This window comes from Leptodactylus fuscus, chromosome 9 (assembly GCF_031893055.1).
Source record: "Leptodactylus fuscus isolate aLepFus1 chromosome 9, aLepFus1.hap2, whole genome shotgun sequence".
In the NCBI taxonomy this organism is placed as follows: domain Eukaryota; kingdom Metazoa; phylum Chordata; class Amphibia; order Anura; family Leptodactylidae; genus Leptodactylus; species Leptodactylus fuscus.
In genome coordinates this window covers 36,285,003-36,311,817 of record NC_134273.1, presented here as the reverse complement: position 1 = coordinate 36,311,817, position 26,815 = coordinate 36,285,003, and the positions used below count along the sequence as shown (strand labels likewise).

The 26,815-nt window shown below is 44.0% G+C and overlaps 1 protein-coding gene across 2 annotated transcripts in view; it reads left to right on the top strand.

Moving 5' to 3' along the window:
- Nucleotides 1-7,957: 7,957 nt before the first annotated feature.
- Nucleotides 7,958-26,815, top strand: part of ATG7 (autophagy related 7) — a 173,139-nt gene continuing 154,281 nt past the window's right edge. For both annotated transcript variants that reach the window (XM_075286942.1, XM_075286941.1), the window contains exons 1-8: nt 7,958-8,042; nt 12,871-13,067; nt 13,949-14,003; nt 15,035-15,152; nt 17,460-17,537; nt 22,219-22,335; nt 23,934-24,077; nt 24,804-24,892. In XM_075286942.1, the coding sequence (XP_075143043.1) occupies nt 12,890-13,067; nt 13,949-14,003; nt 15,035-15,152; nt 17,460-17,537; nt 22,219-22,335; nt 23,934-24,077; nt 24,804-24,892 (779 nt within the window). In that variant the 5' untranslated portion in view covers nt 7,958-8,042; nt 12,871-12,889. The remainder of the gene's footprint in view (nt 8,043-12,870; nt 13,068-13,948; nt 14,004-15,034; nt 15,153-17,459; nt 17,538-22,218; nt 22,336-23,933; nt 24,078-24,803; nt 24,893-26,815) is intronic.

The following is a 26,815-nucleotide window of genomic DNA, read 5'->3' as shown; positions in this document are numbered from 1 at the left end:
ACACATTGAAGTGAATGGGATCTGTTTTGAGCGCTCACACTCTGACACGTGTATACGTGTCTGGATGCGCGGCGCGTACTCCGTTGTAACGGAGCCTAAGGCTGTCATCCCCCATTCTGCTTAAAATATGCAGAGAGAAGCAAGCAGAACTTTTCTCTCCATTGAATTCAGACGGAAATCAGGCAGAAACCCAATGGACCCCATTATAGTCTATGCGGTCCACAGGTTTCTGGGGGTAACCGCTTTTTATATGGTTTCCATTTTTCAGGTCCTCAAGAGGACCCAAAGACAAGTAAGCCGAATACTAGCGTAACTATGATGGAAGGAAAGGGAGGTCACACCAAATATTGAGGGGCTCATCTGACACCCAGGAAAGATGGTGCTGTGGCTGGAGAGGACACCCCAATGGGTATATTAGATAGCAAATCTAAATAGATCAGAAAATCTTGGCAGTCACTTTGCAGTCTGAAAAAAACAAGATATGATTCTGATGTCCCTTACAATACAGTGTGAGAAGTTGTGGGAGGTAGTAAACTGTATTTAGAAAGTCTTTCTGTCGTCCTCCTCTCCTCAGTTTGATGGATCGGGACTTCTATTATTTATGTTTTTCTGCTCTCTATAATGAAGCTCTTTAGGCTGTTTCTACATTTACAAAATTGGAGGGTGACCAAGTATGAAAAATAGAACCAGCATTGCTATTCTGTGAAGGTTCACACCCCATCAGACTAGACATAAATGTCATGTCCAGCACTGGCTGAGCTGTCAGGACTGGATAAAGCGTTAAATAGGCTCGGTCCTTTCAGAAAACTTTACATAAATAAATGGTACAGGCAATTATACAGAACTTCGTAATTTATCATAGAAAAATATTCGTTCTGCTGTATCCATCTCAAGACGAACTGCGGGCAGGGGTGCAGCTTCCATGAGGCGACCTGAGGGGATGGCCTCATGCAATAAACTTGGGCACAGCATTTTTTTAATTCAGCAGATACTTATTGTGTTATTGCAATAAGCAGCTGACAATACTTTTTACTCTCCTGTCCACACTCTTGTCTTGGCTGTCCTCCTCTGCCGCCTCTAGGCGCAGAGATACTGAAGAACGCTGAGACGCTAGAAACAGGGGCCATATACTGTGTTGGGAAGGTTATAAAAGGGGGTCATAAACTGTGTGGTGGCCATAAATAAGGGATCATATGTTCTGTGGGTGGGGGAGTTCAAAAAAGGGCTCAGATAATGTGTGTGGGCAATAAAAAGGGGGCAGATACTGAGTGGGGGCAAAAAAGGGTCACATACTGTGGGGGTGGCATAAGAAAGGGGTCAAATACTGAGTGGGCCATAAAAAGCAAAATTATATACAGTGGGTTGTATACCATGTAGGGGCAAAACAAAGGGGGTGACATACCTTCTGTGGGGCAAAAAATGGAGGTCACATACTGTGTTGGGAGCAAAAGTAAGGGGATCATATACTGTGTGGTGGGCCAGAAAAAGGGGGTCATATATCGTGTTGTGGGCAAAAAAAAAAAAGGGCATTGTATATTGTGTGGGAGCCAAAAAAAAGGGGTGTTATACTATTTCGAGCCAAATAGGGGAATTTTTGGTCTACCAATGGAGGTGTGTCCTAATTAGGGGGTCCCATCACGCAACCAAAGATTAATGGGTGGGTATCTTTTTTTTTGGGGGGGGCAGGGGGTGCCTTTCTATAATTCACCTGAGGCAGCAGAGAGGCAAGGTTCACCCCTGACTGCAGGTCACATAATTCAGATTATACATGTCTATATAAGACTATGGAGAGGTGAGGGGTGGAGAAAGCAAGGGAGGGGGCGAGATATTAGCAGAAATACAAGTTTAGTGTGATGATAGGAGTTTTCTATTATCATATGTTCCTGGGGATGTTCTGAGTAAGTGTTCAGTTACAAGGCACGGATCAATGGGTATTAATTGTATTAATGGCCGGCATAATGCCTCATAGATATATATGGATCAATTCACATAACTGTTGTTTTAATGTGACTGTTACAAGAAAAAATGTAACCTGTAATGTATCAGGCTAATTTCATGAATCCTTCGATAGACTCAAGTCCATGAAAATGGGTTAGCCTTGGGTGTACACTTGGCCATGAAAAAAGTACTTAAAGGGATTGTCCCGATATGGGCACTTATCCTCAATCCCAAGACGGGGATAATTGTCCAAATGCTAGGAGCCTGATAACCAGATTCCGCAATGATCAGGAGGATGAAGGACCAAAAGTGCCCTAGGACCTCCTTTTGAAAGTTGCACCAGTGCACTAGCGTGACCAGTGCTTGGTTCACTTCCATGGGTCTACCGACACTGTAATCTCCGGCAGCTCCCTGAGCCCCATAGAAGTGACTGGCGCACCAGTCATACAAGCACACTGGCACTCCATTCACAAGGAGACCTTAGGTGGACTTTCAGGCTCCCATCCTCCTGATCACAGGGGGACGCGTATGTTGGGCTCCCAGGGATTGGACACTTATCCCCTCTCCTGTGGATACGGGATAACTGTCCATAAGGGGACAACCCCTTTAATGTGGGCCGCGTATGGCAGCTAGTCTCCTCTCACCAGCTCAGGAAGAAATGCAGCTACAGGTGAAGCCTGCAGAAGGGAAAACTGCAAAAACAGCAGTATGTGAGTCATATAATGACCAGAAATAGTGTTATTCCCCTAGTACATACACACGGCAGCTAATTCTAAATAGTCATCTGAAACAAAGGTATGCTTGAAATTTTAATATCTCATGGTCTGGGGGTGACATCCTGTAAGGAGTTCTGGTAGTCCATGACTGTTATGTAGGTAAGTCAGTGACAACCCCTATGGGCTGCAGTAATGATATTACACAGACCCTATCATGAACTAGCCAGAAATGCTGAATTCTACTGTAAAGAAATCCCAAGTACAATAACAGATGTTTTTGGTCAGAAAGAAATTATGGGCTCCGTCAAGAACTGAAATGAAATAAAATTCGATGTTCCTTTACTTTTCGCTGCAGCGGGTAAATCAATATTTTTGATGGAGCAGCAATTATCGGGTAACGCTCTCCTCTTGCATGAGCACAGCTGCTGACTCGTGTAGATGTAAAAGCAGCATCAATATCATTTTGTGTCATTTTTCACTAGTGCTTTACAAGCCATACTTCATTCAGAAATGTTATGTGTAATTACAATGAAAGTTCTGTCTGATGAGAGATGTGGAATGTAGAAAAATGACTGGTAGCAAGATTTAAGTAGTAACTCTGTAGGTGCATGGGCCCAAAAGGATATACATTAGTAAGAGCCTAAAAACAGCACCCATAACAGGGATAGGCATGTACTGAACCCCATAGACTATAATGGAGTCCACCAGGTTTCCACCGGAATTTGGCATAGAGAAAAGTCCTACTTGTTTTGCGTTTTTTGCATCATGGCGCATTTAAGTCATTTATCTTAGAATCCACACCCAGATGTCTGATTTTAGCACAAACTAGATGAGCCACACTGCACAAATGATGTGCCATGTTTATACCAGTGTCTTGTCACAACCTCTGCTGTAAATCTGAGACTATGATTAACCCTGGAAACCAGTGCTTGCAGGACTTCTCTCTGCTAGGGTTGAACCAATCTTGAGATTTCAGGATTGTTTTTAAAATCCGATTTCCGATCATTTTCCATTCGAATCCGATCCCAATGCAAGTCAATGGGATTTTTTAAATAATCGAAGACCGGATTTTAAAAAAGATCCTATTAACTACACAGCATGGAGTCTAAAAATTGAACGCTTTAATTGTTAGATTTCACGCTGTGTAGTGATTAAAAAATCCCCCGGCTGCTTAAGTCCCCCGCTGTCCACTTACCTCTAACCAGCAGAGTTTGGGGAAATCAGGATGGATTGAGCCTAGAAGGATCAGAATTGTGCAACGCAGATGGTGGAGGAATATGAGGAGGAATAGTAGAGGTTGAGCGCAGACATGACAATTCATGTTGGGGTGCATGACACTGGTGGGCACGAAAATGATGGGTCTATCCAGTGGCTGTTCATTTTGATGAAAGTCAGCCGGTCGGCACTCTCAGCTGACAACCGGCTGCGCTTATCTGTGATGATGCCACCGGCTGCGCTTAAGACCCTTTCAGATAGCACGGCTAGGGACAGCATAGCAAGGTGCCGCACTTGCCATCAGGTCCCGGAAGGCCAGAGTTTCCACAAGCCGGAACGCCAACATCTCCTGGGCCAGGAGTTTGGAGATGTGAGCGTTCAAAGCTTGCGCATGTGGGTTGTTAGCACTGTATTTTTGCCTGCGCTCAAATGTCTGAGAGATGGTGGGTTGCTGGGAAGAGGCGCATGATGGTGCAGGAGAAGGAGCTAAGACAGGAACAGGGGAGCATGAGGGAAAAGTCCCCAAAGTGGCGTAGCCAGATGTTGCGGTGTCCTGGCTTGTCCTCTGGACTGCAGCGTCAGCACTGGCAACAGTGGGAGAGGCAGTGGCGGCAACGCTGGACGACGATTGTCCTGTGTTTGCTCTCTCCCACTGAGTCCAGTGCTTGGCTTCCAAATGACGGCGCATGGAAGTGGTCAAAAGGTTGCTCTTTTCAGAGCCCCTACTCAGTTTCGAGTGGCAAATTGTGCAAACCGCACTATATTTGTCCTCCGCGCATTCCTTGAAAAATCTCCACACCATTGAGGAACGTGCCCTCGATGGGTGAGTTTTTCTGGGATGGCTATGATAGGGAACATCTTGGGCCATTCTGGGTGTGGCCTGGCTTCGGCGAAGAAGCTGACCTCTGCCTCTGGACATGCCTCTGCCTCTAGCCACCCTCTTTAGTGCTGCACCTCCCTCAACATTGACACTGCTTTCCCCGCTTGACATCCCACCTGTCCAGGTTGGGTCAGTGTCCTTGTCGTCCACCACCTCCTTTGCCAATTCCTCTCTCGCCTCCTTCTCCTGCACACCGCACAGGGCAACAGGTTGCCCTGATGGCAACTAGGAGCAGGTAAAGTTGGGATCACTCTGCTGTGAAGATTGGGCATTTTGGGAGGAAGACTGACTAGAATGTTGTGTAGGAGGAGGAGTTGAGGTAGAGGCTGACTGGCTGGTGGATAATGTGGTGGAAGCATTATCCGCCAGTCATTGTCACACATGTTCCTGGTGCTCGGGTCCTAGTTAGGTTTGTGCCCTGCACCCTACTTAATTTGGCCAGCAAGCCGGGGACTGTGGAGAAGTGCAATGCTTGCTGCCCCTGAGGACTAGGCACGGGATGCGCTGTGGCTTCACTGTGACCTTGCTCCAGAGCGGCATTCCCACGCCCCCGTCCCTTACCTGTAGCCTTGCGCATTTTTAGATGGTTCTGATGGTTTGGTGGGTACACACCGTTACAACCTGGATAAAGCGTATATACCCTGAGAATTAGAATGTATATTCCACTGTTTTTTTGTGGGTACACACCGTGACAACATGGATGAAGCGTATATAGCCTGAGAATTAGAATGTATATCCCACTGTTTTTTTTGTGGGTACACATCGTAACAGAAAAATGCTTCACAGCCCTAGGTGTTGTTTTACGTGGACCCAATGTGTAAGCAGGAAAAATTATTCCATATACTGGCACTGTTGCACGAACAACCTAAAACCCTGCCGGTGCAGGTATTTATCCAACAGTCCCAAAGAAAAAAAGGTATGAATTCAGCATTCAGTCCAGTGTGATATTTAAAAACTGTAGTACTTTAATTAGGCCATCTTAAAAAATTTGAACATATACAGAAACCAGTGAAAAAATAGAAAAACTGACACAGCACTTACATGACAATGGTTACACGAAAAAACAAAAGCCGCCTACGCGTTTCAGGGCCCAAGCCCCTTCCTCATTCGCCATGAGGAAGGGGCTTGGGCCCTGAAACGCGTAGGCGGCTTTTGTTTTTTCGTGTAACCATTGTCATGTAAGTGCTGTGTCAGTTTTTCTATTTTTTCACTGGTTTCTGTATATGTTCAAATTTTTTAAGATGGCCTAATTAAAGTACTACAGTTTTTAAATATCACACTGGACTGAATGCTGAATTCATACCTTTTTTTCTTTGGGACACATCGTAACAACCTGGATGAAGCGTATATAGCCTTAGAATGTATAGCCCACCGTTTTTTGTGGGTTCACACCGTGACAACCTGGATGAAGCGTATATAGCCTTAGAATGTATATCCCACTGTTTTTTGTGGGTACACACCGTGACAACCTGGATGAAGCATAAATAGCCTTAAAATTAGAATGTATATCCCATTTTTTTTTATGTTGGTACACACTGTGACAACCTGGATGAAGCGTATATAGCCTGAGAATTATCATCTATATCCCACTGTTTTTTGTGGGTTCACACCGTGACAACCTGGATGAAGCGTATATAGTGTATATGGGCTGATAATTTCAGGGTATACCCCTTAGTTTCAGGGAGGGGGGGGGGGGACACACTGTTAAACCCTGGATTAAGCGTACATAGCAGGGATAGGGAACGTACGGCTCTCCAGCTGTTGCAAAACTACAACTCCCAGCATGCATACTTGCTCTACTGTTCTTGGAACTCCCATGGAAATGAATGGAGCATACTGGGAGTTGTAGTTTCACAGCAGCTGGAGAGCCAAAGGTTCCCTACCCCTGGTATATAGGGTAAATGGGCATACAATTTCAGTGTATCCCGCTTAGCTTAATCCCCACCACGGAAATCTGGGTTGCGCAGATAAAGCCTGGCTTAATTGCTTTTGTGGGTAGACACTGTGCCAAGCTTGTTTCAGCTTCTCCCTTTAGGGTGCATGCACACTGAGTAACGCCGGGCGTGTATGAGAGCCGTACACGCCGGCATTACGGCAGACTGCCGAACACTTCCCATTCACTTCAATGGGAGCGCTCGTAACAGCGGCGTTTACGAGCGCTCCCATTGAAGTGAATGGGAAGTGTTCGGCAGCCCTGCTGTAATGCCGGCGTGTACGGCTCTCATACACGCCCGGCGTTACGTAGTGTGCATGCACCCTTAGTGTAGCTCTTAAAAGAGCTGTTGTGGTTCTTCTTCTTTGCTATTCCTGACTAGCAGAATCTAAAACCTAACTAGCCCTGAGCAGATGTCTGTCTCTAACTAAGTGCAAGCCGCAAATGAATCGGATATGATGCCGCCTGTTCGTTTGAATCAGAGGTCACACGTCCTCGGCAGCCAATGGCTTTTTCCTAGTTTTTTCATGGCCTCCGTTGTCATAGTCCCTGTCCCTGGTGGGAGGGGAGTCGAACTTTAAGTGCATTTGCCACGCCGTGTTCGTATCGAATCGAACATTGCGAACAGCGTGATGTCCGATCGGACATGTACTCGATAGAACGCTGTGAGCTTATCTCTAGAAGCAACCGCTCTTGGGGTAACAGATGCGGTAAGGGGGAGATAAAGAAGCTGGCCACCCCCTTAGGGACCCCACAATCTGACGCCCGAAGCTCATGGCAGATGTGGATCTGACAATTATATTGCCTGTTCTACAGCAGATTTTGCATCAGAATCCACGTGAAAAAAAAAAACGGAAAGAACAACCTGTCGATTCTCGCTGTGGTTTTCGCAAAGAAACTACTTCAGGGAAGTCAGAAGCAAATTAACCACATTGAATGGACAAACCTCTGTGTGCAGATATCTGTCCAGACCCTTGTGTGAACAGACCCTTATATGCTATAAAGATTTTCATCCAATATCATCTGATACAAAATTCAGATTTAGGAGCGCTGTAATTCATAACTGTCGCCGGTAGAGGGAGCGCTTCCATAGCGGATTAGGTAGGTTTCAGTTTTCTGCAGTTGCCCGGCCAGGTGGGGACTCAGAGAGGCAAAATCCGTGTGTCACGTGGGAAGACCTGGCGGCGCTTCACAACTCTGCACATAGTTTCAGTTTGTCCCTCTCCAGCTTCCGTTGTCAGCTGACAGCCGCAGGTCATGTGACAACAGTACACCAGGAAGTGGCCCAGTGTCCAGGTTGTGGAGGTGTAGCTGTCATCTGCTATGAGACCGAGTCTGTGACTGCACTCAGTATACACTGGTAATGAGCGCGTGCCACTCCGGCGCCTTCTTCTGTCTGTCCTTCTCTGCCCTCACAGCTGCTGCCTCTGAGGTGTCTGCAGGGTATGGGCTCTGGCTGCGAGACCTGAGGCTGCTACCGTTTTAGGAAGGTTTCTGAGGCTGGGACAATGTTAGCAGGGCCTCAGTAGGTGGCACAGTGTCATGGAGGCTCAGGTGGCTGCCATAGGGTGATGAGGGTCTCTCTGGACGGGTGAGGTGTTATGAAGGTGCTTGAGGCTGACACTATTACATAGAGGCTCTCCTAGCTGACATGGGGAGAAGAAGGTCCCTGTCATTGGCACCAGGTTATGGTGGGGACTCCTGTGACCTGCATGGTGTCCTGGAGACCCCTGAGCTGGCACTGTGTGTGTGTGTGTGTGATGTCATAATACAGATAGTGATGTCACAGTTACAGAGATAATGCACATAGTGATGTCACAGTACAGTGATAATGCACATAGTGATGTCACAGTACAGGGATAATACACACAGTGATGTCACAGTACAGGGATAATACACACAGTGATGTCACAGTACAGGGATAATATACACAGTGATGTCACAGTACAGGGATAATATACACAGTGATGTCACAGTACAGGGATAATATACACAGTGATGTCACAGTACAGGGATAATATACACAGTGATGTCACAGTACAGGGATAATATACACAGTGATGTCACAGTACAGGGATAATACACAGTGATGTCACAGTACAGGGATAATACATACAGTGATGTCACAGTACAGGGATAATATACAAAGTGATGTCACAGTACAGGGATAATACACAGTGATGTCACAGTACAGGGATAATGTACACAGTGATGTCACAGTGCAGGGATAATACACACAGTGATGTCACAGTACAAGAATGATATACACAGTGATGTCACAGTACAGGGATAATACACACAGTGATGTCACAGTACAAGGATAATGTACACAGTGATGTCACAGTACAGGGATAATGTACACAGTGATGTCACAGTACAAGAATGATATACACAGTGATGTCACAGTACAGGGATAATACACACAGTGATGTCACAGTACAAGGATAATGTACACAGTGATGTCACAGTACAGGGATAATATACACAGTGATGTCACAGTACAGGGATAATACACACAGTGATGTCACAGTACAAGGATAATGTACACAGTGATGTCACAGTACAGGGATAATACACACAGTGATGTCACAGTACAGGGATAATACACACAGTGATGTCACAGTACAGAGATAATATACACAGTGATGTCTCTGTACAGGGATATAACATGCACACAAAAAGATCACTGTGTACACAGTGATATTACAGCTTATGAAGAAAGTAATGACAATATGTCACATGCAGGTATTAAAGAGGATCTTTCGCCACCTCGACCAACTGAAGGTTTTTTCCTCATTTATAGGAAGTAGCAAGGGGATGTGACTCAGCTGTCTGACACTGTCCACCTCTGTGTGGAACTCTCTTTCACACCCTTTTTCCTTCTTGTACCTGAAATATCGGACACAAAACAGCATTGATTGTTTATCAGTGGTGGTGGCTAGTGACAAAATTCAGCAGAATGGTAGCTATTAAAGGATGAAGAGTGCTTGAGTTTGTAGAGGTGGTGAAAGGTTCTCTTTAAGATGAAAATAATCGAGGCGCAGTCATTTTAACATATCCCTTTCCATCATTTATTGTTATCACTAATTGCCCCTTGGATCTCAGTGGAAATGGCCCATATTAGTTGTCTGCAACCCTAGTAAGTTATACTCATGTATGTGAGGCAGGTGCAGTGTTATGGAGGTTGTAGTGGCTGGCACAATGTTATTGACTTCAGGTAAACCTACTTATCACACAATTTTGCCAGTATGATACCTACTAGACTGCAATTTCAAACTGAACTTCACCATCTCGACCTGCAGTAAGCCAGCAGCTGGTGTGATATTAGGGGCGCCTTTAGGTAGGTCAGTGTTCATGAAGATGCTGTGCCTGTGTTTGGCATAGTGTTACGGAGGCTCCTGACTCTGGTGCAGTGTTACGGAGGCTCCTGGGTCTGGTGCAGTGTTACAGAGGCTCCTGGGTCTGGTGCAGTGTTACGGAGGCTCCTGACTCTGGTGCAGTGTTACGGAGGCTCCTGACTCTGGTGCAGTGTTACGGAGGCTCCTGACTCTGGTGCAGTGTTACGGAGGCTCCTGACTCTGGTGCAGTGTTACAGAGGCTCCTGACTCTGGTGCAGTGTTACGGAGGCTCCTGACTCTGGTGCAGTGTTACGGAGGCTCCTGGCTCTGGTGCAGTGTTACGGAGGCTCCTGACTCTGGTGCAGTGTTACGGAGGCTCCTGACTCTGGTGCAGTGTTACGGAGGCTCCTGGCTCTGGTGCAGTGTTACGGAGGCTCCTGACTCTGGTGCAGTGTTACGGAGGCTCCTGACTCTGGTGCAGTGTTACGGAGGCTCCTGGCTCTGGTGCAGTGTTACGGAGGCTCCTGGCTCTGGTGCAGTGTTACGGAGGCTCCTGGCTCTGGTGCAGTGTTACGGAGGCTCCTGGCTCTGGTGCAGTGTTACGGAGGCTCCTGGCTCTGGTGCAGTGTTACGGAGGCTCCTGGCTCTGGTGCAGTGTTACGGAGGCTCCTAGGTCTGGTGCAGTGTTACGGAGACTCCTGGGTCTGGTACAGTGTTACGGAGGCTCCTGGGGCTTATGCAGTGTTACAGAGGATCCTGGGGCTTATGCAGTGTTACGGAGGATCCTGGGGCTCCTGCAGTGTTACGGAGGTTCCTGAGGCTTCTGCAGTCTTTGGGCTGGCACTGGTGTAGAACAAATTACGGTTGGTGGTAGACTACCTTTATTTTGATTTGTACCTTTGGCCAACAGTTAACTTTTCCACTTCTTCGAACCGGATCAACTGTGTTTCTCTCGGTTCATGATTCATGATACTGGTTATCATCCAAGTCACCAGGACTTAGAAACCCAATAACGTTCCTCTTCTGATAGACATCACCCCAAGTGTTTTGGTGTTTGGTTTATCCAAATCTGTTTAGCCATTCCAAAGATATAAGTCCTTTTAGTCTTGATGCATATTCACATATAGTAGCCAAGTGGGCAGTAACACTGTAGATTTCTTTAGGGGTAGGGTTTCTTTTTTTTTTTTTCAACTGTAATTTTTATTGAACAATTTTATACAACAAGGAGGATGAACAGGAAATAGCATAGCATAAACAGTACGCTATAATAAGACTGAGGGAAGACTCAGTGCCAACCCAGTGAGACTGGCATAAGCCAGAATGTAAGACAAGGCAAAACAACAAGGAATAGGGGAAAAACAAGAGGAACGGGACGAGGGTAGGGAGGGGAAGGAAAGGGGGGGCCTCAAGGTTCAGAGGCCCCGTAATATGCTATAAAAGTCCCAAAGGGGCCAAACCAAATGGAAAGCATCCAGGGAGTTGTTGAGTCTGGCAGTCAGGAATTCAGGGCTCCTCCTCCATCTATTAATAGATGCTAAGAACTAGAATTTGTGGAGGTGGTGACAGGTCCTCTTTAAAGACCAAAGCTATTGTTTGTACAAGGGAAAATTGTACAATTTTTCAGCATATTTTCTTTTTTTCTTTTTTTTTTTTTTTCTTCTTTTTTTAAATGTAGATTGTGAACCCCATATAGGGATCACAATGTACTTTTTTTTTCCATTTAAGTATGTCTTTGGTAGAATGGAAAGTAATCCACCCAAACTCGGAGAGAACATACAAACTCCTTGCAGATGTTGTTCCTGGTGGGATTCGAACCCAGGACTACAGCGCTACAAGGCTGCAGTGCTAACCACTGAGCCACCGTGTTTCCCCTATTTTTCAGTATGCTTTCTGTATCAATTCCTCACGGTTTTCTAGATCTCTGCTTGCTGCCATTCATTCTGTTTACGTCTAGTGGATAACATGGACTGTGCGTCACATGACCATGGACTGACGTTTACTCACTGGAAGTCATCAGAATGAATGACAGCAAGCAGAGATCTAGGAGACTGTGAGGAATTGACACAGAAAGTATACAGTCCTACAGCTTTTCTTTACACAAACATTTGTCTCTAAATATTTGTCTGAAGCAGGACATCCCCTTTAAGTATTATGTTACTTTCATACTGAATCCAGCAGGGCTGTCAAGTTGGTAGGCCTAACTCCTGACTCCGGCTACAACTCTACCACACTCGGACTCAGCTCTGAAAAAAGTGACTTGCTATCTAGCTATATAATTATTTTTATTTGTAATCGGCTGCGGAATGTTTGCACTATATAAATAAAATAATAATATTATTGTTGTTATTATTATTGCATTAAAATGTAATATTTTTATGCTTCTTCTTTCCATGACTCCCACTTGACAGCCCTGATATCCAGAGCACATTAATGGCCTGTAACATTGATGAAGACTCTTTTTCTGATGTTTCAGCCTTTTTCACGCTTTTTTCCATCCTTCTCACTATAGTCATTACCCGTACTGCACTTTTATGGAGTTGTGAAATCTCGAGTAAACTCCATCCGTCTCCACTGTTTTCATGTTTACTACTAGGAAGGACAATTCATTATGTTGTTCCGGCAGTTTTCTGACAATGAAGCCCTTTATTTTGGTACAGAAGAGAATTTCAATTGGTAATTTCCTGCCGGTAAAATAGGTGAAAGCTGTGATGAGGGCTATTGTAAATGTGGGGACAATAGAAGCATTGCTATAATAGAAAGATAATGAGCCATATGTAACTAAATGACTCTACATTGTGCAGCTTTAGCAGATGAATGCTCTTATATATAATCACCCTTCTTTTCTTATAGATAATTTCTGAAGTCATTCATGGCATCTGAGAGTCAAGACGTGGGTGACAAGCTGGCTTCCAGCAACCCCAAACTGCAGTTTGTCCCTTTCGCCAGCGCACTAGATGCCGGTTTTTGGCATCAGCTCACACAAAAGAAACTGAATGAATATCGACTCGACGAATCGGCAAAACCCATCAAGGGTCATTATTATAATGGTAAGAGCAGTAATTGCTTCTCCTATTATTCCGTTAAGCTTTGTGAGGTGCAGGCGTTAGTTGGAGGTCATTTTCTCTGCCAAGGTTTAATTGATGAATTATTTCTTATTCAGTCAATAAATGACTTTACTCTACGTGAAGAGAATATTAAATAAAGTACCTGCAATTTTTGAGGCAGGTTGCTAAAGAAGTTGTCCAGGCGTTTTTTATTTTTTAATATGCCTGGGGAGGTGAAAAAAAACAAAAAAACAATCATACTCACCTGTCCCCGGTGCTCCAGTGTTCTCACATCGCGGTCCGGTACTTCTTCTCCAGCGTCTTCTCACAGATCTCTTCTTGAGTGCCGCTGAACTCAGCAGGTCTTAGGAAGAGACCCATGATGTCCCGGGTAGTGACATCGCGTGCCCTTTACTGAGGCTCAGTTCACATCTGTGTTTGGGCCATTCCATTCCCCTCTCCAATGAAAAATACAGAGCGAAAAGTCCTGCAAGCAGCACTTTTCTCTCTGCATTTTTCGTTCAGAAACCACACGGACCCCATTATAGTCTGTGGGGTTAGTAGATTAAATTTCTTAAGGTAACCGCTTTCTTATGCGGATTAGGTTTCCGTTCAGGGGTCCCAAGCGCAGATGGGAATCGTGCCTGTGGCTGGGACTTATGCTACATGTCACCAATGGACCAAGAAGACTGGACCGCTCTGTGAGACAGCAGAGCACCGTGGAAAGGTGAGTATGTTTTTGTTTTTTTTTTTCATTTCTTTTTTAGTTTTTTCACTGCCCCTGTTCAATTAAATGGATTGTCTGGAACGCCTTTAAGTTAACAATTGCAAAACCTATAGATTATAGGATTTAGCTAATAATGTTACTGGTGATCTTTCGGCAGGTGATCCTACTGGGCTTCCAACACGACTCACTCTGGAATTCAGTGCCTTTGACATGTAAGTCCAATAAAAGTCTGTTTGCCTTAGGATAGGCCATCAGTATCTGATCGGTGGGGGTGGAACCCCCAAACTGATGAGTTGTTCAGAGCTAAGACCAGACAGATGCAGATTGTTCTGTGCATTGTGTACTGCCGCTAAGCTTCCATTCACTTTAATGGGAGCCAAGCTGTAGTAACCCAGCGTTGCCACTGTACAATGGGTGTAGCCCTCTGTTTCATATATTTTCTATTCATCCTAGAAAACCCCTTTATATTGACAGTTCCTTTGGGGTTTTTCAGGCTATGTGCAGAAGGGTTAAAGGGTTTTCAGAGAAGGGGCCTGAGTGCTCCTACAAATTCTGCCTTCTCTTTGTTGGTTACCAGGCACAATCCTTTTACCGTTGCCTGTGCCTGGTATTTCTTTTTGAATGGGATGAAACTTTCGGAGCACAATCATTATCAGGCTATATGCACATGGCGGTGACTTTAATGCTCATTTACGTGGCTGATTTGCTCACAGATTTCAGTTAAGTTCTTCAGGGAATCCATGGCAAAATCTGTATTGTGTGTTACCTGTTACATGAAAGTGGTGAGGGTGGTGTTAAAGGAACTGAATGGAAGATATTTTGCAAAAACCCAACTTACACAAAAATTGCAATATTTTTTCATGCATTGTACTTCAGAAAACTGGCGTGGAAGACAAATCTGCCCATTGATTCCAATCCATCGCAGTGTCAATCAGAAGCTGCTGAACGAAAAGTCCTGCCAGCCCAACTTTTCCAGCAATTTCATTTCTAAAAAAAAAAAAACGCCACCTGACAGACCCCATTTATGGTCCATTATGGTCAATGCACCACCGGCTCCATTCGTGTCTGCTTTTTTCCATCCTTCCTTTTCTCCCATTATCTATGTAAAAGAAAATCTTTCTTCTGACCGGTTGCTGTGGGCAGTTTCCTACTATTACTATTTATTACATTATATCATAAATGCTTCTTTTACCTTGACAACAATTCTCCATGTCATTATAACCTGCCTTCCTTGTGTTGTCAGGAATGCTCTCACCCCGGCTCGCTGTTGTCCAGCTCTTGGCTGTTTATACAACACAAACACTTTAGATTCATTCAAGAAATTTGACAAGAAAGCTTTGCTGGATGAAGCAGCTAATGAGGTAAAATACAGATCTTTACTCCTATATACAGTGGGGCAAAAAAGTATTTAGTCAGTCACCAATAGTGCAAGTTCCACCACTTAAAAAGATGAGAGGCGTCTGTAATTTACATCATAGGTAGACCTCAACTATGAGAGACAAAATGAGAAAACAAATCCAGAAAATCACATTGTCTGATTTTGTAAGAATTTATTTGCAAATTAAGGTGGAAAATATTAAGTATTTGGTCAGTAACAAAATTTCATCTTAATACTTTGTTATATATCCTTTGTTGGCAATGACAGAGGTCAAACGTTTTCTGTAAGTCTTCACAAGGTTGGCACACACTGTTGTTGGTATGTAGGCCCATTCCTCCATGCAGATCTCCTCTAGAGCAGTGATGTTTTGGGGCTGTCGCTTGGCAACATGGACTTTCAACTCCCTACAAAGGTTTTCTATAGGGTTCTGTATGTTGTCTGCCTAGCTTCTACATGTGTATGTGGCACACCAAGTACAGCCGCAGGATTTTGTACTCTTTGTATAAAAATACTTGTACGATTAGAACAAATCACTAGTAAATGTGCTTGTACGCTTCAGAAGTATTTCACATAAGACAGTGTTGACTCCTAAGGGATGAGGATAAAGAATATTGCAGAGCTATATACAATATGTAAGTGGTTTATTTTTTCTCTATTGTGACATCACTGAAAAAAAGTTGAAAGTGCACCCACATTACAGGCTCTATCCCCACCTTTACTGACTCAACATTACATAAAGATTACCACATAAAGATTACTACATAAAGAAACGGAAACCTGCAGAACAGAGACCGGGCGCAGATGTGAACGAGCCCTAAGTTTATATTGTAACATCACAGTATAACGCGATCACGACACAACTTAAAAAAACTAGGAAAATCGTGAGCATCTTTTTCAGCACAAAGGTGCAGCAATTTTTAAAGGGTAACTGAGTTTTCTTGAAAAGTTGAAATATATGCAGGGTCTTACTGGGCAGTCTGTTCTATTTCACTTATTAGATAGTGTTGGCTCTTAAAGGATGAGGATAAAGAATGTTGCAGTACTATATACAATATGTATATATACTGTCATATCAGTTTTTTTGCTATTAATAACCCCCATTATGGTTGCTGCGCTTTATACAATTGTCTCTGAGACAGTGGCGTGTACAATAAGGAGCAGTCTGACCACCTGTCCTATCCATTATAACTACTACTGGTTTGTTTAAATGTAAGTCTGCCAGGAGTAACTGTACAATAGCAAACAAATAGCTGAGAAGAGCCCAGGAGAACATATTATAGGGGATTCAAGGACTGCAAACACAGGGCAAATACATGCAGGCATGATGTAGCTAAAAAGTTCACTGACAAAGGAAAATATAGGAGCACAGTCAGGAAAGCTAGTTGCTGTCTGTGAATAATATCCCATATTTTACCACACAAGCAGTCAGAAATAGATACAAGTACACAGTACACTTTCTTATATTGTAAGATGTGAGATTTGCAGAATGTTCAGTCCAGTGCACAGAGGAAGCAGTTTGCAAACGGTGTGTGGAGACTGTGATGAGAATCAGCCCTCCCCTTTGTATTCACTGTCTGAAGAGACAACAGTCTGTCCTATTTCCACTCACTGCAAAACTGTTCTGCATTTATGGATGGGATTTCCCTAGTAACAGGGAGTAAACTACAAATTAGCTAGAAGGGATATGCCCTATTCCATAGAAGGTGGTCCTGTATGTCCCCACCAATAACGCTGGGTTCACACTAGCGCTCGGATTCCGTTCTGTGGTTTCAGTCTTCTGTATGCAGAAGACGGAAACCTGTCATGCTGAGTCCGGCCATGAGCGCCGACTCTGTGTCCGGTTTAAAAAAAAAACGGTTTCGCGGCAGAGAGCATAAAACGTTCACCGGCGCTCACGGCCGGACACCTTTCAAACCCTCCTGCTCTGTTTTGTGCAGGAAACGGAAACCTGTATGAACGGAGACCGGGCGCAGATGTGAACGAGCCCTTAGAAGAATATGGGTACCTTATACCCTTGACAAAGTAAAGCATTTGTCGTGCAGGTGCGGTGTTGCTCTTCTGGCTGCATTTCTTATCATTTTGGGAAAAAAACATTGGAATTTTTTTTTTGTCTTTTTTTTTAAATTTTAGATCAATTTGGTCTTTAAGACAGTTTACAAAGTTTATCAGCTATACCTAAGTAATAGAAGCGAAGCGTGGTTGGTCATCATGGGTATCACCGCTCATATTTTTATAGTTATTCCGAGTCTCCTTCAATATCCTTTAACTTCAAGATTTTATTGTTCTGCAGATATGGGAAGCAATAAAATCGGGCGCAGCTCTGGAGAACCCAGTCCTCTTGAATAAATTCCTGCTGCTGACATTTGCAGTAAGTCTTATGTGTCATGTCTGCCTTTCTGTTGGATGAATCCCTCAGTCTTTATAATGCTCTTTTGTTTTGACATTATGAATTCCTTAAATTATATGTAAATTTTCCATTGTCTTTTAAGAAACTAGTTTTAATGAAGGGAAAAAATGTAGTTAACCTCTTAATGACCAGACCTTTTGGGACAGCCAAATCTGTACGTGTTTGCTGAGCGCATAACATTTTTATTTTGTCATTAACAATGCCTTGTTTTATGTGGAAAAAGCCGTATTTTTTTTCATTATGATTTTTAAGTGTTGTGAATAAGCCACATTTGAAGGCTTTTTTTTTTTTTTCTTAAGACAAAGTCTTAGTCACTGCTATAAAGTGGTGTAGTACTGCCCATTCAGGTAATGACCCTAACCGAAACTGTACATCGTTGGCCCCTTCCTGCTATTCTCCATAACAACATACTTTCTTGTCTTGTGATATTGGAGTGCGCCGTATTACACAGCCCTCCTGGGTTTAGCGTTAGCATCACTGCAGCATGTAAGTGGTTAGAAAGAGGAAAGGGGCTCCATCTGTTACTCCATCATCCCCTTCACCTCCGACCCAATCATGGGTTGTAATGGTTTGTGATCCCAGCCAAAGGCCATAACAATGATTCCCAGGTCTGCAATCTTAGTGTACCTATTAGGTCCTGCCACTGATGAGCATAATATGTGGCAGTACAGAACTATTGCAATTATATATATATGCGCACACACACTGCAAAAGCAGTAAGACATAACAAAATATATGTTTTATAGGTCATCCATGTGCTGATCTGATCCCAGACCCTGCAAAGATCAGCTGTTGCAGCAGTCTGCGGAAGCTGCTATTAAAAGGGGAGCGTGTGCAACGCTGCTATTCACATAGGAGTGGTTTCGATTCCACTGCTCTGCAGGATAGGTCATCAGTTTGGGACTGGGAAACGCCTTTAACATGCCATTTGTGCTACAAGATGAAGACCATAAAAAACAAATCAAAACAAAGTCTTAAAGACTTAAAGGCTACCTGGAAAAATGAAGCGAGCTGCCCTTTCTTCAGGTGGATTCTGCGGCTGATTCAGCCCCGGCGTTCACCTCACGGCAGCACCCTCCAGACTAGGCCCATTCATTTGGGCCTACTCCAGAGCGGGAAGCCGTGGCAGTCGCGGCAGGCGGATTTTGGTCCTATTCTGACGCGACTTCTCGTGTCACAATCAGGACCTAAATCCGCCATACCGTGCCCCATGTAAACTAGGCGTTTAGGTATAATAGGGGCAGAAAGTCTGCAGAGGAAAACTGTGAGGACTTTGTGTCAAAAACGCTGCGGAAAAAGCTACAATGCGTTTCTGCTGTGGTCTTTTCCACAGTGGGTTTTGGCTGCGGCATGCTACATGGTTAGTGTAAGACTATTTTTGGCAAGAAAGAGCCAACATACAGTATTTGAGGGTTAGACTCCTCAGTAGGTCTGCTGGTGGGATCTTCAGACATCCGTCCAGTGTCTACTCCCAGATTTGGTTACAGAATTTCCCGTCCAGCAGGGACTAGTTATTTCCGAATATTTTTTGCTGATCATTATATATGATGTGATGTTGACCCAACAGCCCTGACTGGCTACTAGCACTTGAGGTTTAATTGTCTGTGATTTTTTTTATTTTTTATGTACAATTAACTTTTCAGAATTTTGTGATGAGATTGATATCGGCCCATTCTGCTTGGTTTTTTTCTGCTCATCCGCAGCTTCTTTGTGTCCTAGATGCGAGAGCCCTAATGTATAATTAAATAATCTCGCTTACAATGAATTTGTCTTCTTAATTCTCTGCTGATCACAAAAAGCTGCGTTTCCATCTCTTAATGTATTCCGGCTGTTATTTTCTAGATTAAATCGTGACATTTTTAATATGCTCGATGTTGAGGTTCCTTGGAGCGCAGGCTCTTGTATTCCATAAAGGTTATTCCCTGACAAATCACTTCGTACGCGCTCTGATATTAATCTGCAGGAGGTTTTTTTTTCCGTCGCGTCACCTTTTGACAGTTCATATCTGTTTGACGCATGAAAATGTGGGTCAACAAAAGACTTTTAATGAACTATTGAAAAGCGTTCATACAACTAAAGCAGCAAAGCGCCGGAGTCTCAGACCGATTCTTCTAAATGGATGCCATGGTTTGATCTTGCATATAGAAAAGGTTACAGGACACATTGTCAGGATATTTTTAGCAATAATTTTATGCTCTATGAATGTATTTAAGAAATTTACTAGAAAACTTCAAGTTCATTTTGGGATCTTAAGCTGTTATTGTGGCAGTAAAGCATAATGAGTTTCTTTAGGGGCCTCTAAGTCCATCCTTTAACACTAAAGCCTCATGTGCAGACCGAGAGGGGTCCAATTTTTTAACAGATGACATCTGAGCTTTTTTCGTCTTCCATTGATTTGACTGGTGGGGGAGGGGCCTGCTTTATAAACATTGGAACAGAACGGAGCCTAAGACCCCCCTCTAAGGAAACTGGCTGCACTTATGGTTGCGTGCATGAGGCTGAAGAGTTAGAGGCGCTTGCTTAAGGGGATTTGCCTGAGAGGGTAACGTATCCTCCATCCACAGGATAGGGGGTAAGTTATAGATTTGTGCACTTCCAACAGCTCCGACCTTTGGCAATCCCATAGAAATTAATGGAGCAGCAAAGCACCTATGTAACAGCTGCTTCATTTAGATGGGGGTACATGGCATCCCCATTTACGTGGTTGTGATGGATTGCCACCAAATGTGCAACTGATGCCCTTTTATGCTGCTCTTGTTGGTAAATTCCTTTGACAAACTTTTATTAAAGGGGTATTCCCATGACGCTTGTTCACTAACCTGCAGGCTGTTGTGCTCTCTTAACTTCCTTCTTTTCACGGCACATAGGTGGGCGGGGATTTACTTGCACAGGATTGGTTGTAAATGATTTACCACAGTGTGAAGCTGATGTAGCAGAGCTGGATTTGAGTCAGCTTGCATTACATACAGAGGTAACAGACTCCCTATCTCAGCCCTTATCAGCCAAATTCAATTAAACTGACTGATAAGAGCTCAGAAATCCCAGAGCTCTCACCTCCCCTATCTGTGTCATTTAAGTAGCAGAGGTTCTCAATCAGCTCATTGCTGCTCCCAGCCCCTTCCTCCCCCCCTGAGAGCAGGCTGCTACATCACTTGACAAATGAGCCGATAAGCCCAAGAAACGGAGTGTAAACAATGAAGTGAATAAATTAAGATAGTGGCCAAACAAAGCAGTTTTGATAAAGCAATGCATTTAGGAAAAGTCTTAAATCCACATAGACTAGCAGTATAGATAGGCTCTTTGTGATGGGACAACCCCTTTAACAACCCACACCATAGGTGACAAATGTATCTTTGCCAAAAATGTGACCACCGAGAACCCCAGTGAACATGAGAATAGAGTCTCCGACTATGTCTATGTGATTGTAATGGAGATGCGCATGTTTGATGACTTCCCCATTCACTTCAGGACATATGGTCGCACCATAGGCGCACTACTGTTTCATAAAAACAGGGGGACTTGGGGACCGTCCTTCTCATGAACAGTGAGACTTTCATCATTTGGATCTTCGGCGGTCATACATTGATCGTCTATCTTGTAGAGTAGGGATAAATGTTTACTATGAGAAACCCTGAAAGGGTTTTTCCGCTTTAAAAAGGACCTTTCATCACTTCGCCTAACTACAGCTCTTTGCCTCCTTCAATGGACGCCACTCCACTGAAGAGATGGAATTTTGACTGCAGTAAGTTAGGCTCTCTAATGTCAGGTGGGCGATCCAGGGCTGGAGCAGACAGATGGGTACATGGGTACTGCTCACCTGACAGTGAAGAGCAGAATGGTGCTGAAACTAACAGCACTGATTGCTTGGGCACACTTCGGGGTAGAGGAAAAGACCTCCAACTGCATTGGAATTAGTGTAACGGCACAAATTAAAGGATGCAAAGTGTATGAGTTGAAAGGTCCTCTTTAAGCAAATAAAACTTAAAGGGATGTTCCATGTTATTAAATGTTGGGTTGGAAGCAGGTAGACATTAAGTACCATTGTACTGATTAGGACTGAAAGTATAAAACTGAATACAGTACATGCTGGTGCTACGTGGAGATCCAAAATGACTTGACAGGTTCCCTTTAAAGTCTTATCTGTAAGAAGTATCAGGGTCTCTGTTGACTTCCAGCTTCTCGATATACATTGCAATGTTCACATTCATTAATAGCAAGCAGAGATCTTCAAAATGCTAAAAATAATGCGATGAATAAAGGGTTTTCAGGCTTAATAATGACCTGTACTTAGAATATGTATGACACACATTCTGTTTCAAGAGACTGCAGTGTTGTTAGTGCTGTGGCCTCTTCACAAAAATCCAAACATAGCTCTGCACGTTGCCTTGAATGGGGCTGAACTGCAAAGCGTTACCTGGTGACTGATGAACTTGACATCACTTGTCTTTCGCCGTTCCTCACAGCGGATCCACAGGGGTCCAGGGTGTCACTCTGTAGCTGATCTTCAATTGCCGACTTAACTTTGGGATACTTCATTAACTAACAAAGACCCGAAAACCCCTTTAAGCTTTATTATGTGCAGATTAAATTTTTTTCAATGAAACCATATCTTGACAGTTTTTTGCATTCTTTTATCTTGTAGGATTTAAAGAAGTATAATTTCTATTATTGGTTTTGTTTTCCTGCATTGTGCCTTTTCGATGGGATAGAACTGGTTAAGCCACCGGTGTCCATTGGTGAAAAGTTCTCAAAAACTCAGGTAATTTACAGTAGGACAGATTTTTCTGATTTTAGGATGGTGAGTTTTCCAGGTGATGACCGATCCTTAGGATAGGCCATCAATATCAGACTGGTAACGGTACAACTCCCAGCACTCCTACCACTGTATGAAAGGGCTGAGGCCCCTTTATCATCAGACAGTATAGTTATACACCCCGTAATGGCTATGATTGATACTTCACAGAAAGCCCTTTCCTGTTGTAGCATGACAGCGCCCCCTGCAAATTCCATAATGACATGGGGAAACGAGTTTGGTGTGGAGATCTCAGCCCCATCAAACACCTTTGGACTGAATTGGGACAGAGAATGCAAATCGTACATCAGCGCCTGACATCACAAATGCTATTTTGGCTGAATTGGCAGAAAATCTCCCGAATCTTCTGGAAATCCAGCAAAAAGGGTCCCCTGCCATATTAAAGCCTCCAATGTATATTATTCTTTAGCCCTGTAGTAAATATACCGAACAATGCACTCACTCACCGGATACATTATTCACTTTATTGAGCTTCAGAATGGATTCTCCTGCCAGTCATGTGATTGGCAAACTGACCTGTCAAGTCACACATCAGCCGTCCCTGGCTTCTATATAAGTCAATGTGAGCGCAACATTCAGGCTCTTGGAAACTACAATTGTCATAGTGTTGCTCACAGTTCACACAGAGGAAGTACAAATTGCTTCCTCCACAGGTCAGTCCACGTGTCAGTTTAGTCTGAGCCCTTGCCGGGAGGACTCATATTATTATGCCATCATATTATTAAGTCACTTTTGTATTACAATGAACTGTATTGAACTAAAGTGCGGTATGTAAATGTGGAAGGACTTTTTATTCTGTCAGCTTGAAAAGAGACATTAAGCCTGTGATCTTATATCTCATGTCTATTTTACTGTGTGTTGGAGTGCACAATACTTCCCCCTATCCACAGTATAGGGAATTAATGTTCCAACAAAAGACCCCAGCAGTCCCGAGACCAGGGTCCCCGAGTGCCCTGCGTAAATGGAGATGCAATGTGAATGTGTGGCCGCTGCTGTATTCACTTTTTTAGATTAATGGAGATAGCCCAGAACTGTACTGGGCTTTATATCATCACTCCTATAGAGATAAAGGAGCAACACTGTACATGCTTGACTGTGACTCCATTCATACTGGGGTATATGGGTTCCATAATCTTGCGATTGATACCTGATTTCAAGGCGTATTCCCATCATGAAAATAGACTCCTGTCTCTTCAACTCAGTGGAAAGGTCCATCTCTCCCTCCCTTCAGTGTTATGGGACTTCTGAAAACATCCAAGCCCGACTCCATTTGGAACTCCCATATTTACACTGGTGAAAGCTTCAGGCAGGTAGGGAGAGTTGAGGGACCCCACGTGTGAATTGTGAGTCATGTTTGTGACATATCCCGTGGGTATGCTCTCAATGTCTCCGATGAAGATAACCCTTTAGGGTGGACATTGGTTTTTAGGTGTTATGTTAAAAAAAAGTGGTCAATTAATATTTGCAGTAAAAATGGTTATGTTCTTGGTGAAGTTGGCGCACACAGCTGTATTAAGACTAGTCATTTTGTATTCCTCTTGTAGGGACTAGCATTTCAGAAAGCCTATGATGATTTCTGCCAAGCTGAAGGAGGCGCTCCACAACCTTACTTCTTAATCCGTCATACAGGGGATTCCTTCTCTATGGCTCCTTTGCGGAAATTCCAGGAATTCTGTACAGAGGGCAAGGTAAATAATAATTATGAATTTGTCCTTAGGATAAATATGTGATTGTTGCGAAGCCTACAGCTGGTCCCCACACGGAGTGCACAGAGTGTGAAGCAGGTAACTCCATACCCTGAGTAGTGGCCAGGCAGTGTTACTACAGCTCAGCTCTCTTTGACGCCGCTCTATGAATACATTTTATTTATTTATGTAACTTGTTGACTTGTATAGCGCCAACATATAACTTTCAGCCTAGGTTCAAACTTGCGCCATGCTCTCTGTCATTCGAGTCCGCGGTGGGACCTGAACGATGGAGAGCCTGCTCGCTAAAACAGTTATCCGTAGATACCCACGGACCCCATAGAGTATTATGAAACCAGCGGAGAGAAAAGTCCTCCATGCAGGACTTTTCTCTCCGATGATTTTTGTTGGAATCTGCAACAGTCTCTCTTACGGAGACTCCGACGCAGATGTGAACGAAGCCTCAGTCCCTCTCCCATATAGGACTCACGATCTAAACTCCCTATCAGTATGTCTTTTTGGTGTAGAAGGAAATCGGAGTACCCAGAAGAAACCCACACACAAACACGGGAATTGTTCACAATTTTGGTCTTCGCTGTATATGAATTGTTATTGTAATATAATACTACTACTTGAGAACTGAATTTCTGTCTCTATAGTTTCTACCTTTACTACAAATCATGGTAAATTGTCCAAACCTAAATGTGTTCATGTCCCTTTTCTTCCTAGGTAACTCTTGGAGTATATGACCCATGCACTTTAGCTCAATACCCGGGATGGCCTCTGAGGAATGTGTTGGTGTTGGCAGCTTTACACTGGTATTGTGTTTTAACATCCTTTTTGTTTCAATACCTGTCCCAGGATTGTGCTTGTGATTCCTATCGCTCTGGCGGCTATGGCCATCCATAGTAGATATTATTTCAAGGCAAATTTAAAACAATTGCTATGGGAAAAGCATCTGTTTTGCTTTGTCTTAGGGTTAGAATACATCCTGTAGTGGTCCTTGTAAAACTAGTTATAGTAATTGCCTATGTACTCTTGTAGCTCCTTGGAGTGTTGAGTAGCATGGGTGAAAAACATGTATTTCTCAGTTATATCATTGGGGGACACAGTACCATCAGTATAGGCCCGGCCACTAGGAGGCTGACACTGGGAAATAAGAAAGTGTTGGCTCTGCCCAAGTGGGCTATACCCTCTCCACAGACAGGAAATTAATCAGTTTTAGCCTAGGGTCCATAGGACTGTCTAGGTTGTCCGTAGGACTGTCTAGGCTACTCTGGTGAGCTTTCCATTTTGTTTTCGTCACTGGTTTTTCTCTATGCAGACCTTGGTGACCTACTACTGTCTGACCATAGCTCAGGGGTCAGACCACTGGTCTTGTGAACCAAGGGTTATGGGTTAAGAGATTGCTGGGGTTTCCATCCCTGCAGCTGGGTCTCTTACCTACTCTTGTCCTCCTCGATCTATGTTTAAGTGAGCTAGACAGGAACTTGCAGCAGTACTTCATCTGAATTGACCTGCCTTGTCTAGGCATCTTCTTCCTGCATCCCTTCCCCTGAGCCATCTTAAGGGGATGGTTCCAATGAACTCTTTCAATGACCTTGGCTCAGTTATGCTCCCGTCTTTTTTCAGATGTCAAGTTCTGTCCACCTGGAGTACTTGTTGGAGGCCTGCCTTGTTGGTAGCAGTCTTCCAGGACCTCAGCTAACTTCCATTCCCAACCTCACTCGTTCTTAGAGCCTCTTTCTCTCTTGTCTTCCTTTAGTCCCAGGATTGGACCATCAGAGTTCCCGAGCATCCTGCTGTGTTATTGTGGAATGATCCGCTTTCTTGTGGCCTCCTGGTAGTCTCTGGCTAATTTGTGGACTTGTCATGGTCACATAATCCGTTCCAACCCTCTTTATGCTACACTTCTCTTTTGCTGGTGTGTAGTGCTCCTATATTGATCAGACCCCAGCAGGGTGTCCCATTTTCTGTTGTCCTCGTCCTGCTAATTCAACATTGGTCTCCTAGGAAAGATGTTCTCCTGCGGGCCTTATTTTTTCACAGTCAGGATTTTTTCCTTACCTCTTCTTATTAGGGGACCTCTGCTTCCCTGGAATACTCCTGCTCTTCCATCTGGGCTTGCAGCAGTTTAGACATTCCCTTGTCCATCTTGATATGCCACTTGCTGGTTGGCCTCTCTACCCTCTTAGTGGGACCGGTTCCAGGCTGCCTTCCCCGGGCGTGACTGGCCTGCTATTGAATAGGCATTCTACCTATTGGCATACCTACCTTATGGACCTGCTCCTGGCCCACTCCACCCTTCAGAATCTCGTGCCCCTCCTTGGTTGTCTTGCTGTTGGAAAGGGTTCTCTCATTGCCCCTTCTCAAGTCTACAGGGCTCTCCAGCTTCCTCTCCTTCTCTGAAAGATGGGTCATATAGAACTTTAGCAATTTTATGCCAGTGGACATCCACTTAGTCCACCTAGTCTGCCTTTATTTTGGCTTTTCTTTCTTAGGATTTACTCAACTTTTTCCTTTGTGTGTCATGCTGAAATCCACTCGCCTTTCACTTCCTCCTTCTTTCTTCATTTTTCTTGGGCAATATCTGCTACAGGCAGTTTACTTCCTCCAGGATGTGTTTTAACTCCTCTCTCTGCTCCAGCTTCTTGTTCCTCTATTTAGGGTCCATGCATAGGTTTGGTCTTGGCATAGTATCTTAAGACATTTGCAGGTCCTAGCTGGTTCTCCATTTTATC